Here is an 18476-nt window from a genome sequence, read left to right as displayed (position 1 = left end):
CAGACTTGTGGTTACCGGGGGGGGGGGGGGCGGGGTAGAGGGTGGGAAGGGATAGACTGGGATTTCAAAATTGTAGAACAGATAAACAAGATTACACTGTATAGCACAGGGAAATATACACAAAATGTTATGATAAATCACAGAGAAAAAAATGTGACAATGAGTGTGTATATGTCCATGTATGACTGAAAAATTGTACTGAACACTGGAATTTGACACAACACTGTAAAATGATTATGAATCAATAAAAATGTAAAAAAAAAAAATGTCACCAAAGTAAGATTTGGAATCTTACTATTTCCTTCCAAAAGGAATGATTGACTACGGCTTTAAGCAAAAGTCTGTTTGAAAGATATGAAGATACACTGCAGGTGTTAATAAAAGTACAATTTGAAAGACAGCTTGAGGAAATTAGACTCAAATAATTACAACTTAAGGGGACTCTTGCCACTAGTTAGGGCAAACTGTTTCACAACCTTCTCTCAGAAAACAAGAGGCAGCAGGGGTAGAACTGAGTGCCACCTAGCTCTTCCCGATCCAACCAGCAGGCAACTGTCCCTTTTCCTTAGCCCAGTCTTTAGCAGAGAAAACAAACCCCCCCTGCAACTACCACAGTTGAGGTTTAGTAATGTTTTTTTCTTTTTTCTTAATATGTATTTAGAATAAAACGTAAGAAAACAGCATCAGATCAAAACCACCACTACCACCAACTACTTCATTGCCTCCTTCCAAACATATTGCAGCAGGAAGGTTTTTGTGTCATGCACAGAAAGCCACAATTTTAAACAATACAGTTCCTAGAGCTCATAAAAAATCCTTAGAGGAAAAAGCTACTAGGCAAAAAAAAAAAAAAAAAAAAAAAAAAAAAAAGCCATGAACTTGTTCTTTTTATCTTATTTCTTTCAAACAAGAGTGACCACAGATTGTACAGGGATAGGCAGTCTTCCACACTGTACAGAAGAATAAAACTGCAACAGTTCTTCTCTGTACAAAGAATTCAATCATAAGAATTAGAGGGGGAAACTGGCAAAAATTGAAAATTTTTAAAAAAGTTCTTTAAATTCCAAAAGGACTCTGGCAAAGAAATAGAAAATTCACCAAGACTCTTTAATGGCCTGCTAGGTTCATATCTTAAAATCTAGTTTTTTGTTTATTGGTTATTAGACTGCATTTTTTTTTCTCTTTTGGGGAGGAAGGAAGGGTTAAGAAAGGAGGGAGAGACAAACAGAGAAAAAAGAAAAGATAGGCAAAGAAACCAGCATATAAAAGGACAAAGATAAAGTATAAGCATGAGTGAGTACGTTTAGCAAAAGAAAAAGAGAGAGATGAAACTATAAGAATGTTGTGAAATGAAAAACATACTAATTATATAGTAAAAGCAGTGGAGCCAAACTTAAGGAAAAGGAACTTTCTGTATGACCTATAAAGTTTATTTAGGTAGTAGCATTTTTCAAAAGATGAATGATGAACTATTACTTTAACCATGACAGTTATCTCCATTCAAAATAGGCAATTACAAATCTACCATTATTCATTAATAATTCACTTTTTTCAGTATATTAAACAAGCTTCTGTATCTGAGGGCTTTGGACTCATATGAGTAAGTTTTTTAAAGGGCGTGTTCCTATCAGTAAAAATGTGATTTTTCTTTAACTCTCTGTCTTAAAGGTCACACCAGTAGACAGGTATAAAATATACACAGCGTGTTAGGTGAGTACCAACAGGTATAAAATATACACACCCTGTTAGGTGAACATCAATAGGTAGATTTATAATTTCTGTAGCTAATTTGAGTAAACTGAAGTTTCAAATAATACTTTTTGGCTGTTATCTGCCTGATACTCATTAAGAAAATAGAAAAGAGTAAACAACTGTGAAATAAGAACATTTAATTAGCATCTGGTACTAAACAAGTATGATTTTTTTAACTATACATGAAACAATGCAACCATTACATACAGATTATAAATCAGCTGTTGATATATCCAACAAAAGAAATTAATGTGCAAATTAAAGGAAAACTGGATCTGAAAAACTAAATTCAAAGTTAGTTATATATTTAATGCAGTTATTTTAATGATATCTGGCATATGTTTTTCTTTTGATTTACTCTAGGATTATTAATAAATTGACCAAGTCTCTAATGGTAATTCTATAACCTGTATAATTTTTTCAGTCCTTCTGGAATAAAACATGTTATCATTAAACAAATAGGTAGTCTAAGCTCCTAATCAGGAAGACATGTTTTAAAGCTGTTTTTAATACTGTACCAAAATGCAAGACTTTTGTATTTCTCCCTTAAACAACAAAAAATTTTAATAAGCAGATGACTGCACTGTAATGAGAAAACAAAATACAAGGTATTACCAAATACCTGCTGGATTGTGACCTCAGCACATACCTGTATCTACACTTGAGCCACTGGTCTCTCAACAGTGGGGAGACCTTAAAAAAACACATCCTTCCATTACATCTCTCCCCCACCCACTGCAGAACACACCTGTTAATGTTGTGACACATGCGAGGTATAAGCCTAGCCAGAAAAATAAGAGATTCCCAGTCAGGCTCATCCTTACTGGAGATTCCACACACGTAACTGTAAGAACGACAGTCACCCTAAAAATAAAAATATAATTGATCACTTTTAATGGTTTTATAGAAGCCAAAAGGTGAACTGGAAAATACTTCATGCATGGTAACACCATTAATAGTAATTTAAAAAATCTTTTGAACAAAAACATGCTTGAATAAAAGTATATGTGGATAGTTTACTAATAATATAAATAAATCCTAAAATTAAATCCCCTAGTAAATCATATCTAAATCAGTTCAGACATAAAGAAAGTGTCAAAGTAATTTCAAGAATTTATTCAACATGCACCAGAGATCCACTGGGATTTCATTCCAAATACCTGCCCAACTGTAGGTGGCCAGCACACTTAATTTGGCAGGCAAGATCTGCGCATGTTTATTAGGTGGATAAAGGATTTTCACGTCAGAGATAAAAATAATTTCATACATATTTACTTATTAATTCCTTTAAAATGAGCAAAGAAAGTTAATTTTAAAGGAAGTGAATAAAACTGATAATACTGATTCTCATTTCCTTTGTCCTATTTAATCCAAATAATTTGCTTTAAAACAAAAAAAGCCATAAAAATTAAACTGAAAAGCAACTTAAGAGTAAGAGTCATTAGATAACTACCTAATACCCAGTATACTGAGAATATGAGAATTCAGACTATTTTAATGCTAATAGTATCTATCGAAGTTTAAAATGTATATGCTCTTTCATTAAGGAGATATTACTGAAACACATGAGTAACTGCTTGAAGAAATAAGATATTTCTTATTTGTTACTTGCTGAAACACCTATAATAGCAAAAAAGTAAAAATTATTTACATGTCCGTTGGTAAGAAAATGGTTAAACAAATTATGGTATAACCATACATGGAATATAAGGCAGCAGTTAAGAGTAAGAGTCTACTGGTAATGGCATGAAAAGATAAGAAGTTCATGGTGCTCAGTTAAAAGAAAAAAGTGATGAACAATATGTCCATAATTCCCTTTCATTTTCTTTCCAAAATGTTTCTAGAAAGAACATTTAACTGGTGAGCAGAAACAGAGAGAATCTTTTTAAATGTATTCCATTTTGAATTTTTTTCTTTACAAGTACAGTTTGATATTTAGAAAATAAACTTCACTGCTATCATAACCATGAATTATGATTTTTATCTGGGTTTATAAGGGTCTCAGCTTCAAGGGCCTATGAGACTAGATAAAGTTAAATAACTAACAACAAAAGAAACTTTTATTTTGAAAGGAAAAGTAGTAGAAATTGAGTAAGTTTTATTTTTTAGAAAAAGAAGTCCCTCATTCAACCAACTGTATTACCTCAAACATTTTATCTATGACATTATCTACAACACTTATCCAAAAAGGGGAGTGAAGAACTAGGTCAGTTCAACTCCCTGTCTAGCAGTATACAGAGCTGGAAGTTCTCTGTAATAGATCCATTTAGGACTGAGGAAAAAAAGAAGGAAAGAAAAAAAAAAATCAACCTATCTGCTCTTCTATTTACAGCCAGAGTAATTTCTGGCTGTAAATCTCATATCATGAACTTCAAAATGAATTTATGATAAATGAGATAACCTATACACCACTGAAAGAAAATTATTTTTACAATTCCAGGAAGGGTTATTTCAACAGTGATTTAAAAACAACGTAAGTAGCTTACACACAGGGCCTTTAAAAAGGGGAAGAAAGAGGGGGAAAGAGTCCTGTAAACAAAATAGCTGGCCCTATCACTTCCCTAAACCAAAATATTTTAGTTTAACTTTAAAACAATGAATTTTTATTGTCTTATTTATAGACAGAGCTACATGAATTCAGGAGGGGGAATTTAAATGGATGGCTCAGATTCAGATATTTAAGAAAAAGTATATTTATCAAGTTTCAGATGAATCTCTAAAACAGATTTAACTTCTTTCCACACATAATTCTACTATAAGAGAGCATTATAATATAAACATATTAACTCACTAACTGGCATTCATGCCATTTCGAGTTGAATTGTTGACACCATTTCTAGTTTTCAAATTCTAAATCACAGAAAAGAAACCTTCCTCTTCCTTCGTCTCCCAAGCATCTTCCCCCTCAGAAACTCACTTGAGGGTCACATAAATAAAGGAGAACTTAATATAATCTATTTATGAATAGCATTTCAATAGTGAGAACTATATTATCCTCACATGCTTTAACACCTGGAAAGACAACAATAAATACAGAAAATGTTAGCTGTACATTATCACAGCTAAGAGAGCAAGCAAGGACACAATGAAAAGGCAGAGGGCACTGGTTTCAGGAATACACAATCTGAGAACAAGACCTAAATGGTTTAACGTGTTCATCCAGGGACCTTCTTGCAGTTAAAGACTTCTAAAGCCACAGACCATTTCATATCAAGAAGGATAAAATGAGGACATGACCTCTCGGTACCTGTCCTTCAAGGCAGAAGCAAGCAAGCCAATCCTATAGCAAATCATTCTTTGAATCTTTTTAACTACAGATGACATGTTTCAAAACTACAAAATCTCAGTCTGTATGTTTCATTCCTATTACCTTACTCACTTCATAAACATTCTTTAAATTTTGCCTTTTTACATCTAAATTTGGTGTATACACTTTCATATTTCATTTGCCTAAGTCATTCCTATTTTAACATGAGCAGAAACAGCAGCAGAAAGTTATGTCACAGGTCAATGAATTCACACAACTCACCTGCACACCCACAGTTTTAATTGGTAGCAGAAAGGCATTCAGTGAATGCAGGCTTGTAATTTGCATCAGCTTTTCCTGATCCTCTTCAGTCGTGCAGGCTTTGACTCTTTGTAATAATGTATGCGGCTGGGAAAACCAAAGACACACTTCTTGGGGTTTCAAGAAATAAAGTACTCACTCTTTTGGTACCTATTACTGTTTTATGTGTCTATAATTACTGGTTTATAGCAATAGATCCTATTTGGCATTTCTCTCTGACTTGTGTGTGCTATACATTGTATCAGGCAAGTCAAACTTTCTCCTTATCTCTAATAAAACTTTCTGCCATAAAGTCAACTTTATCTGAAATTATTATCTTCACCTATTTCCTTTTTTTCCCTGGTGTAGGTTTTCCTTTTTTCTTTTTTACCTTCACTCCTTCTATCCCTAGATAAACAAACTAGAGTTATTAGTCCTTTTTAATCGTGGGTTAATAATATAGTTGAATGCCATCCTACCATTTCATTCAGTAGCTTCTATTTGCCACACTTTTTGTTTCTTTCTCCTTTCTTATTTTCTTCTGAACTGATGATTTCTGACAGTTCATTTATTTCCCCTTTGCTAGTTTTGAAGTTAAACTTTCTATTTTTATTCTTTAACAGTCCCCTTTCAATGTTATCATGGATACTTAACAAAAGAGAATCAACCTCTCTGTCCACCTGGCGAACAACACAAAGCATCTTCAAATGCTTTAACTCCCATCAGCCCCCCTGTGACTTAAACGTTATTTTAGCTATACAATGTTATACGGTTTTTAAAAATAAACATCAAAAATCAGACCATTATTTTATACAGTCTATGTCTGTTTAATTTTATCCACTTACCATTTTATTTGCTTACCACTCCGTTTTGTATCTCAGACCTTTCAACCAGGATCCTTTTGATTCTCCTAAAGCCAGTTCTTTAAAACAGTGGTTCTTAACCCTAGCTGTAGACTCAAATTACTTAGTATGCTCAGGTACCATCCCACATCAATTAAATAAGAAATTCTAGAGAGAAGGGGCCCAAGCATGGATACTTCAAAAGCTCCCCCTGTTGAATCCAATACACAGACAGCGTTGAGAACCACTGCCTTTATCCTTAAGTAACAGACTGCTCGTAATAAATTCTGTTTATCTGAAAATGTCCTTATTTTGCCCTAGTTCTTTGAGACAGTTTATCTGTTCACTATTATTCATAATTATTTTCTCTTGGCACTCTGAAGTCTTTCTGCTTTTACTGTTGCTTTCAGTAATAGTCTTTCCTTTATGTGGAAATCAATCTTTTTTCTGCAGCTGCTTTGTCTTTCACATTCTGCAGTTTCCACAGGTAAGCCTAATGGATGCCAAATTCTTTTCCTTTATCCTGGTTGGGATGTTATTATGTTTCCTGAATCTGAGGCACGGTGCTTTCACCAATGTGGAAGAATTAAAATACTTTTGTCTATTATCTCCTTCTAGACATACATTAAAGTTGACATTCTCATTCTCTCTTAACCTCTTCTAACCATATTTTCTCTTTGATGCTTTGTTCCAATTTCCAGATAATTTAACATCTGTCTTCAAGTTCACTAATTCTTTCATTAGCTCTTTTTAATTCCAGTTATTTCTAGAACTTAATTTTTTTTTCCAAAGCACCCCAGCCATTTTTTTTAGTCTCTTATCATACACTTTAATCTTATATCAATAGCTTCTTTTAATTCTATGTACTTTACACATTGTCAGTCTGCTAATTCCAGTACCTGAAGTGCTTGAGGGTCTTCTGCTAGTTGTTCCCACTAGCTCTCATTCATGGTGCCTTACTTTTTATACATATTTTATAGTTTTTTATTGTAAGCTCATATTTGTTGGAACTCTATCTACAGGAATTCTTTGAGACCTAGTTGAAGATATTCCAAAGAGAATTTACACTGCTTCTTGCCTGACACCTGGAAGCACTACCAAACAAAGTTTAACACAGATAATAAATTTAGGCACCAAATATATAAAGAACTGGAGACTTTTCCATCATCCTCAATTTAGAACTAAAATGATTTCCCTTACTTGCTTGCAATACGTATGAAAAGGTGTTTTAAAATACTTTATATCTAGCATTTTTAGCGATTAAAGGTATCTGTTAAAATATATGGAATGGCTTGAAAGAGAAGACTGCATTTAAGAATCTCTGTAGAATACTTTCTTCATAGTCATTTCAAAGATTAAATTACTTAGAAATTTCAAACAATGAAACCCTAATCACTTCACTATAAAAACTGGAGTAAAACAAGAATCCATTCAATTCCTTGTACTGATTATCTGTGTCTGTTTAAAGTTCCTATAATATACATATTCAATGTAAATTACTACCTTTTTAACACTTGCAGAAAAATCAGCTACTATTTTCAAAATATTGTTGGTTTCAGGAAAATCCTTACAAATATAAGGTTCTTCAGCACATATTACTCTGATTGCCAGGCCAGGACCTATAGAGAACAGTTAACAGTGGTATTTAATTTAAAGGTTATGTTAAATACAAAAAACTGACTTAAAGTCACTATTCCCAAAATATATTTTTATATTATATTTTTTACCAATCTTTTTGAAATATAATTGACATATACAGTGTAGGTTTTTTCAAGTGTTTAATTTCAAATGTAGCTATTACTTTCCCATCCAACACTTCATTTTTTAAGAATGCTTCAATTCTCTTTAAATCAATGATTTCTGTCTCCTATCTTGAAAGTTCATGTATGATAGTGTCACAGAATTCTCCAATAAATATTTTTAATTCACAATATGTATGTCAATCTGTTTAAAATTACTTATATACATAATCCTTTGCCAACATACATGTTAGGGACTGAGAATCTTAAATTACTAGAGTTTAAGTTAATAATGTAAACAAGTGCTAATACCAACATGGGTTATACCTTTGTGACATTGTTCATGGAGATAATACAGTAGCTAGGAGTAACAAGCTCTGAGGTGAGATTTTTGGGACTAGAATCCTGTTTCTAAACCCAACCTGCATAACCCTTGGCAAACTGTCCTCTGTCCCTAAATTTCCTCATCTGCAAAACAGATTCTATTGTGAGGATCAAATAAGACAATGTGTGTAAAATACTCAGCAGAATGCCTAGAACATGTTAGTATGCAAGAAATGTTAACTATTATTATGTTTTTTTAATTTAATTAGACCATTCTCTCAATTCATCACCTAATGACTATGTAGAGGCCTAGAAACTGAAGTGTAAGACTTGTCCAAGCTCAAGAACTCATAACAAAAATATGTTTAAGACTCTCAATTCTAACTTTCAACAAATATCACCTCTAATTATCTATTTTTTTATACAGCAAAGTATTTTAAAAACTGACTATTTTTATTTGTTCATGAATTAGTTACATAAAGCACTGTTCAAAAAAATCGTTCCTCCATGCAGACAAGTCAGCCATGGGATAAGGGATTTCAGAGAACCAAGTTTTAACCCCATCTTCCATGGAATATGTCCTAGTACAGTAGAAGGAACATAAAAATCCCAGCTCTAACACTAAGAGTTGTGTAGCAGTGTTATTAAAATATCTCTATTTCTTGGCTTTCTCATCTGATGGCAACATTACATGCCAATCTATACAAAAATGGTTAGATGAGTATTTAATAAAAAAATGAAATATATACAGTAGGCACTATAAAGAATGTTTATTCCCTACCCATCCTTTCCTTTCTCTCAAGTTACATATGTCCTAAGATGATAAATTACTTCAAAAACTGTCTGAGTTGATTTTTCTTCAACATTAAGGCCTAATAACAAATCAAACAGAACTCAGTTCTGTTTTTTCACCTGGAAACGGATGCCTGGAAACTAACTCTTCTGGAAGTCCAAGTTCTCTGCCTAAAATTCTTACTTCATCTTTATGAAAATCTTTCAGAGGTTCTATTACTTTTCCCTACAAAGAAGAAAAAGGCCAATTAATACAAAGTAGTAACCAAAATGACATGGAAAACAAAAAGTAATTACTGGCTTTTCCTGTTGTCTTTTACCTTAAAAAATCAGTTTTCAAAACTCGACCTTTTAAAGTATTTCCTCCTATATGCTTATAAAGAGTTAGATGAATAGTTTAGTGATCTTCATATTTCTCTTTGAAACACATTTTAAACATAAACCTCTTAAATAGAAATAAATCAGAGCAAACAAACCGACTCAACTCTGATCTAGTTCTCATTTGAAAACAAGGCAATCAGAAAATACTGTGCTAGTGCTTAAAAAACTCACCAAATGATACCATGAATAAGTGAAGACAATCCACAGAAGGCAAATCATGTATCTAATAAAGGATGTGTAACCAGATTATACAAAAAACACGAATCAATAATAAAATGATAAATAAGCCAATTTAAAAATAGGCAAAAAATCTGAATAGGTATTTCTCCACAGAAGATACACAAATGACCAATAAGCACATAAAGATGAGTGACATTATTAGCTACTAGGGAAATGTAAATCAAAACCACAATGAGATACCACTTCTCATCCACTAGGATGCCCAAAATAAAAAGGGACAGATAATCCTCAACCCTTAGAATGGCTACTCTCAAAACGAAAACAAAAACCAAGCAGAAAATAACAAGTGTTGGGCATGCTGTAGAGAAAGTGGAAGCTCTATGCATTGTTTGGTGGGACTGTAATATGGTGTAACTGTTATGAAAACATTTAAGGAGGTTGCTCAAAAAATTAAAAATAGAACTACTGTAAGATTCAGAAATCCCACTTCTTGGTATATATCCAAGAAACTGAAAGCAGGGGCTCCAAGAGATATTTGCAAACCCATGTTTATAGCAGCACAATTCATAACAGCCAGAAAGTGGAAACAAACCAAATGTGCATCGATAGATAAATGAACAAAATATGTATATACATACAATAGAATATTATTCAGTTAAAAAAGGAAGGAAATCCTGTCACAGGCTACAACATGGAAGAATCTTGAGGATCTATTATACTAAGTGAAATAAGCCAGTCACAAAAAGACAAACATTGATTTCACTTATATGAGGTATCCAAAGTAGTCAAATTCACTGAAACAAAGTAAAGTGGTAGGTTACTGGGTTAGGGAGAAGGAGAAAAGGGTAGCTGTTGTTCAACAGGTATATAGTTTCAGTTTGGGAAGACGGAAAAGTTGTGGAGATCTGTTTCACAATACAAATATGCTTAACATTACTGAAGTGTACACTTAAAAAATGATTAAGGGAACGGGGAAGGGAGGGAGGATTTATGGCACAAGTTCTCATAAGCTCTTACCTCCTCTCTCAACTTTCTGATAAGCTCTGTGTCGTTGTGATGGGTTTTGATGAGTTCAGCTTTGCCACTTGCAACAAGGGATGCACTTTCAATTAGATCAGGCCGTAAAGTACCTTGGGCAAGGAAAACCTCCTCTGGTTTCAGGTTCATTTCTCCTATTACTTCATTGGCAATCTATAATCAACAGGAGTAAACAGCCTTTTAAGAAGTGAATTTTTTCTAAAAGACAACAAAAGTTTATACTTTCAGCTAAATTTTTCAACAGTCCTTTTGCAATACTGACCAGCAGATGAAATCCACCAGCCCCCAAAATAAACTCCTTTAGAACATATCCTTGACATGATTCAAAAAGGTATGCCAATATTCCCATCAAAAGCCTAAAAAAAAAAATCTAGCCACTGAAATACCCAAAGAACTAAAATACAATATCAAGTGAAAACACCTATCCTTAAACAATTAAACCAATAGCCTGACAAAGCAAGTACATTCGTTTTTTAAAACATAAAATGCTTTCTACTGCTCAGTAGAATAGCAATACACAGTAAAACTCTTAGCTAACAAAGGAATTAACATTAGCCAGAAAATGTGGTTATCTGGTATAATGACAAGAAAAAAAATACTAAAATTCACATCAAAAATAGTACACGTTGAGGATGTTAAAAAGGTACCTTAACAAAAGTATCCCCAATGATTTTTCTTTTCTCCTCAGGACTCGTAGTCATATTTAATGTTTTGCTTATTCTTTTTCGTGGAGTTCTGTCTTCATCTGATATTGGTAGAGTTGTTGTTCCATTATAAAAAGAATGAGCAGCATTTATCACTGGGGAAGAGGGGAGAAGTATGTTTTAAACTCATAGAAGATTGTTTTAAATCATAAATAATAGGTCAAACTACAAAAAGAAAACCTAGACAGATCCTCTGATCTCCCTTTAGTTTGCCTACATATTTCAGAACCACCAATAAACCATGAGTCCACACACAGGCACTCATTAAATTTTATTCTTTTGAGAATCCTGTCGCATTTAATGATCTTGGCCCATAATATCACAAATTATGCTAATTGCTTTCCCTCTATTCAGTGTTTCACCAGAGCAACAGCAAAAGCCCCAGCAAGAAGCACAGCCCCAAAGGAATTAAAGCAGTAGCAGATATACAGGGATCAGAGTTCTCAGAATTTCATACTGACCAAGTCTCTTAAAAACTTGATGTCTATGAATATATATTCAGCGATCCTTGGCTGTCCTTTTATATTTAAGAGTGAAATATTTAAATAAACTAACTAAAATCTCTATTTGGTAATAAAGCTGAACAACTGCTGGGCTTCGCTGTAAGATGCCAAGGCAGCTGGCTACTTCACTCGGGACCACCAGTGAATTTGTAGGTCTTTCTCTTAAGCTGGTCAATTATCCCAGAGAAGATATCTCCAGTTTCCTGCCTATCAGCATTTTGGTAGTTGAACAGTTCAGAGGAAGTTGTGGGAGGAGGGAGATACCAGGAGATTTTTACTTAATTTTACTGTTTTTAATGTAGAATATTACTTCCACCCTCAACTCTGTCTGGAATTGATATGCCCAAGTCCAAAGTTTCTCTTGTTTAGCCTCTCTTGATGAGAAGGGATAGCAGCAGTGTGTTCCCGTTTTAAGGAAAAAGATCTGCTCTCAGATTTTTAACAAATCAGTTTTAAAATGACTCAGTGAGCCAGGCCCAACAGGGAAGCCAATGTTCCAACTCCTGAGCTTCCCCAGAAGTGTTGCTTTTTGTTGGCTTCCTTCCCTTACTCCCCACACCAAGGTTGTAAAGTCCTCCTTTCTCCTATGTCAGTTAACAGGGACAGATGCAGGTTTTCGTGGGGCTGAAATGTTTACAATTCGGAGGCTTCCTTCAAGAAAAAGAATTAACAAGAGATGCATTTTTTAAATCACAAGTTAAGACTAGGATAGCTAACACAAACTATATACAGAAACAATTGCACATTGCATATATAGCACTAAACCCCAACTAAGTGTACCCCCAACTCAACTTTTCCCTTGCCTAATCTCAAAATGCCTACACCCCAAAACCACCCAAAAGAAAGCAAGTTAGATGGAAAGATTCAGTAAACTAAATTAATTACAAATTATTAAAATATCTTACTTGCGAATTTCATACAATTTATGACCACGCGAAGGACACTACTAGGGTCTTTCCCCAGGTTTTAGAAAAGGCTTCGCTAATGAGGGTCCTGAAATTTAAGTTTCATTAGCTTATCAGAGAAAATCTGCATTATCCGTCTACTTTCCACCTTCCAACATTTTGTTGAAACCATTAGACTGCTATCACCTCCTCTCTATTCCTTATCCTTGTGGCATTACACTTGTTTTAATGCCTATACTGTTATTTTTGTGAAGTTTCAAAAGAGGAAAAGAAACAGATTCATCTTTACTTCATTTTTAACTCTGTCTTCATTTTATATTCACATCTTTTAGCAACAATTCCAATTAAATCAATAATATGTAGTTTATATCATTAAACTATTGACTTAATTTCACTCTATTGATTATATCTTGTCTTTAAAAAGTATACAAGATATCCACAAATGTAAATGCAGTTAAGGCTTAAAAAGTTTACTAGTGGCCCTAAAAAAAGTGACTTACAGACGCTTCACTCCTTTTCTCTATATAAGCTCTTTTATCTGTAAAATAATCTGTACATCTGTATCAGTAACAGGAAAGCCTGGATATTCTCATGCACAGATATTATGGGTGGGAAAAGATAATTTAAAAAAGAATGAATAGAAAGAACAGAATGGTAGCTAGAAAATGATAACTTGTTGATCTATATAAAACATTAGGAGTAATCAACAGTTTTAAAATTTACACTGGAACCCCTCTTGAACCAGAATTGTAATGTAAAATTAAGAAACATTTTCAACCATGAGCTTATTGGGAAAACTGTACTTGGTTAAGGTAATGCACTTACTTAAACCATAGGCTAGATTTGATTTAATAAGCCCTGACATGTAAACTAACTTTTCTGGAGTTCATCAATACCTTTCACTTGAATTCCAAGCTTTTTGAGGGCCTCTTCTACAGACTGACTTTCTCGTTTTCTCATAAATCCATTATCAATGTGCACAGCAATGACCTGATCTTGGTTCAAAGCACGATTCAACAAAGCTGTACAAACTGTTGAGTCTACTCCACCACTGAGTAAAACCTAAAAGGTGAAATGAAAAGAAAAACTGAGCAGAATAAGGAAAAAGATGACAAAAGCTATCATCTTAAATCACTACCTAAAATACACTGTTATCAAAGGTAGGTATGGTAACTGGAAAAGCGCCCTGAAAGAGTGCAACTCACAAAGCACATGATCACGCAGCCAACATTTAAGGGCTATGTTGAGGAAGTCAATTCTGAGTTCCAACATTATTGACAAAAATTTAGACTTACAGGTGTAAATTGCTTACCAAAACTTTTGATGTGCCCACTCTCTCTTTGATCTCTCGAATGCACTCAAGTTCTCTGTTCTGCACAGTGAAGGTCCCACTGCACCCAGCTATATCGTAGAGGAAATTCTTCAGTATTACTTTCCCATTTTCTGTAAGGCCAACTTCAGGGTGGAACTGTGCTCCATATAATTTTTTAGACTCATTTGCTATACCTTTATAGGGAAAAATAACAAATTAATCTTTTTCGCATTGAAAGGACTCAGCCATCACTTCTCGGCCTTTTGGCTAAGATCAAGTGTGAAAGGACTCAGCCAGTACCCACAATAATTCCTCACAATTTCTTCCCCTATAAATGTGAAAACTGACACAAATTAGTGGACTTTTAGCTATAAGGGGAAAAAAACACAATACAAAGAAAGTTTACATTGTCATGATCTATCTTTATAAAAGTCTTTCTTTACGTAGTAATTAATGAACAATATATATATGACAGTAAGAAAAGTTCTACAGAGATTATTTCATAGCCCCCTCACTTCTCCACCCAGGTTACTGCAAGTGTCTTGTCTATTTAATGCACTGATACTCAATTTTGGTTCTCAGTCCCATATGCTTCTCACATGCAATGTGCAGCTACCAATTTTCTATATTATAAGATCCTGAGACATTAAACCTATCAGAATAATCTAGTGTGTTTCTTCCTCAGATATTATTAACCACAAATATAACTTCAGGGACTTGATTAATGTTTCTGAAAAATTATTATCTATAAAGCAGCAGGTGTTAGGCTAGATGTTTTACATACACACGTATTACCCCTGTTTATGTCTCTGAGATATCAAGAAACTTGCCTGAATTCCCAGCTAGTTAAGTAGTAAAATCAGGCCTGCCAGACTCCCAAACTTATACTCATTGTACTCTATCAGGGAACCTCACACTTTCTTTACTCAGCTTCTAGGACACCACTCTCTTGGTTCATTTCTTATCCCTTCTGAATCTTCTTTGCTGGCTCTTCATCTTATCCATCTCTACATATGAAAGTCACCAAGTACTCAGCCCTTATATCTCTTCTCTAAACACTTTGAGTGATCCCAAATTCTCATGACCTTAAATACTGTCCATATGTTGGTATACCCCCGAATTTATTTCTCCAGCCCAGTTTTCTCTTCTACTGTCTTCACTCAAATATACAACTGCCTATTCATACCTTCATTTCAATGTTCAATAAGGCATCTAGAACTTAATAAGCTAGCTCAAACTCCTGCATTCCCTCCCATCAGGTAAACAGAAACTCCATCCTTCTGGTTGCTTAGGCTGAGAAATTTGGAAGTTAAAACTCAACTGTCTACTCTCTCTTTCCCACTCCACATGCAATCCAACAGCAGATCCTTTGCCTCTGCCTTCAAAACATAAAAGAATCAATAATCAAACACCTCCCCGAAACTGGCAGGACCAGATGGCTTCACCAGTGAATTCTACCAAACATTTAAAGAAATAATACCAACTCTTATCCAACTCTTCCAAAAAAATACGAAAGACAAGAACATGCCCAAACTCATTCTATGAGGCAAGCAATACTCTGATATCAAAGCCAGACAAGAAAAGACGACAAGAAAAGAAAATCACAGGCCAATTATCTCTGATAAACATAGTTGTAAAAAGTCCTCAACAAAGTATTAGCAAACCAAATACAATATATTAAAAGGATCACAAGCCATAATCAAGTGGGATTTATTCCAGGGATGCAGAGATGGTTCAACATCGGCCAATCAAGTGATACACCACATTAACAAAATGAAGGATAAAAATAATACGGTCATTTCAACAGATGCAGAAAAAGCAACAGATAAAATTCAACACCGATACGTGACACAAACTCTCAACAAACTGGAGACAGAAGGAATGTACCTCAACATAATGAAGGCCATATACAACAAGCCCACAATTAACATCACACTCAATGGTGAAAAGCCTTTCCTCTAAGATCAGGAACAAGACAAGGATGCCCACTCTGGTCACTTTCATTCAACATAGTACTGGAAATCCTACCCAGACCAATTAGTTATGGAAAAGAAATAAAAGTGATCCAAACTGGAAATGAAGAAGTAAAACTGTCTATTTGTCTCTATTTGCAGATGACGAGACATTATATCTAGAAAACCCTAAAGACTCCACCAAAACACTATTATTACTAATAAATTATTTTAGCAAAGTTGCAGGATAGAAAAATCAACATATAGAAATCAACTGTGTATGCACCAACAACAAACTATCAGAAGGAGAAATAAGAAAACATTCTCATCAACAAAATCAAAAAGAATAAAATAGGAATAAATTTAACCAAAAAGGAGAAAAATTGGTACACTGAACACTCTAATACCTTGATGAAAGAAACTGGACGCATAAATAAAAAGATATTTCATGTCCAAGGATTAGAATTAATATTGTTAAAATATCAATTCTATCCAAAGTAATCTACAGATTCAATTCGATCTCTATCCAAATTCCAATGGCTTTTTTCACAATAGAAAAAACAATCCCAAAATGTGTATAGAATCACGAAAGATCCCAAACAGCTAAATCAATCTTGAGAAAGAATAATAAATCTGGAAGCAACACATTTCAAAGTATACTACAAAGGTTGCGTCATCAAAACAGTATGGTATTGGGATAAAAACAGACACACAGACCTATGGAACAGAATCAAAGGCCCAAAAATAAACCCACAGACATACAGTCAATTTATGACAAAGGAGCCAAGAATATATAATGAGCAAAGGATAGTCCCTTCAATAAATGGTGTTGGGAAAACTGGATAGCCACATGCAACAGAATGAAACTGGATCTCTGTCTTAAACCATACACAAAATTCAATTCAAAATGGATCGCAGACTTTAATATGAAATCTGAAATCATAAAATTCCTAGAAAAAAACATAGGGGCAAAGTTCCTTGACAATGACCTTGGTAATGGTTTTTTGGATTTGACACCAAAAGAAAAGGCAACAAAAGCAAATATAAACAAATTGGACCACCTCAAACTAAAAAATCTGCACAGCAAAAACTATCAACAAAACAAAAATACAACCTATGAAATGAGAGAAAATATTTGCAAACTATCCAATAAGAAGTTAATACCTAAAACATACAAAGAACCCACACAATTCAATAGCAAAAAAAAAACCAAATAACCCAAATAAAAAGTGGGCAAAGGACCTGAATAGACGTTTTTCCAAAGAAGACCTACAAATGGCCAACAGGTACATAAAAAGGTCCTCAACACCACTAATCATCAAGGAAATGCAAACCAAGCCCACAATGACGTATCACCTCACACCTGTTAGGATGTCTATTATAAAAAAGACAACATACCAAATGCTGGCAAAGATATGGAGGAAAGTGAATCCTTGTAGACTGTTGGTAGAAATGTATACTGTAAACTGGCAGAGCCACTATGAAAAACAATATGGAGATTCCACCAAAAATTAAAAATAGAACTACCATATGATCCAACAACCCCACTACTAGATATATATCCAAAGGAAATAAAGCCAAATCTCAAAGAAATATCTGTATGTTCACTGCAGCATTATTCACAATAGCCAAGATGTAGAAACATACTAAGTGTTCACTGACAGATGAATGGATAAAGAAAATGTGATAGACAGACAGACAGAATACAAACACACTCTCTCTGGAATAGTACACAGCCTCAAAAAAGGAAATCCTGTCATTTGCAACAACATGTATGAACCTAGAGAGCTATAAACTAAGTAAGCCAGACAGAGAAAGACAAACAATGCATGATATCACTTAGTAGAATCTTTAAAAAAAAAAAAAGCTGAATTCTAAATAGAAAGTGGAAAAGTGGCAGCCAGGGGTTGGGGGATGGAGTGAATACAAAGAGGTTGGTAAAAGGGTACAAACTCTCAGAAGATAAATAAAGTCTGAGGATCTAATGTATAATATGGTGACTATAGCTGATAACACTGTATTACATGATGAAAACTTGCTAAGCCAGTAGAACTTAAATGTTCTCACCAAAAAAAAAAGAAAGAAAGAAAAAGAAAAGGAAATACAATTGACCCTTGAAAAATGAAAAATGTGGGGCTTAGGGGTCCCTACCATTAGTGCAAACAAAAACCTACATACAACTTTACTGTTGGTCTTCTGTACCCACAATTTCAACCAACCACAGATCACACAGTACTGTGATTTAGTGAAAAAAATCCACATATAAATTGACCCACACAGTTAAAGCCTGTGCTGTGTAAGGATCAGCCGTATGTGATGTGATGGATGGGTTAGATTAACTCAGTGGGGGAAAATCCTTTCACAATGTGTATGTACATCAAATCATCACACTGTACACTTTAAATATCTTATAATTTTGTCAATTGTAACTCAATAAAGCAGGAAAAGTTAAATTTTTTTTAAATGTTAGGAGAAAAAACACCACAAACCTAGAAGTCTGTGCCC

General features: G+C 34.1%; 1 protein-coding gene across 3 annotated transcripts in view; it reads right to left on the bottom strand.

The window, feature by feature from the left end:
• The window catches only part of GMPS (guanine monophosphate synthase), a 59939-nt gene that overhangs the window by 5185 nt on the left and 36278 nt on the right, over positions 1-18476 (bottom strand). For all 3 annotated transcript variants that reach the window (XM_072959571.1, XM_072959566.1, XM_031679240.2), the window contains exons 6-13: positions 14020-14213; positions 13604-13769; positions 11243-11394; positions 10575-10748; positions 9117-9222; positions 7645-7760; positions 5282-5407; positions 2501-2616 (exon numbers count right to left, since the gene is read on the bottom strand). In XM_072959571.1, the coding sequence (XP_072815672.1) occupies positions 2501-2616; positions 5282-5407; positions 7645-7760; positions 9117-9222; positions 10575-10748; positions 11243-11394; positions 13604-13769; positions 14020-14213 (1150 nt within the window). The remainder of the gene's footprint in view (positions 1-2500; positions 2617-5281; positions 5408-7644; positions 7761-9116; positions 9223-10574; positions 10749-11242; positions 11395-13603; positions 13770-14019; positions 14214-18476) is intronic.

This window comes from Vicugna pacos, chromosome 1 (assembly GCF_048564905.1).
Source record: "Vicugna pacos chromosome 1, VicPac4, whole genome shotgun sequence".
Taxonomy (NCBI): Eukaryota; Metazoa; Chordata; class Mammalia; order Artiodactyla; family Camelidae; genus Vicugna; species Vicugna pacos.
This window is presented reverse-complemented; position numbering and strand designations above follow the sequence as displayed.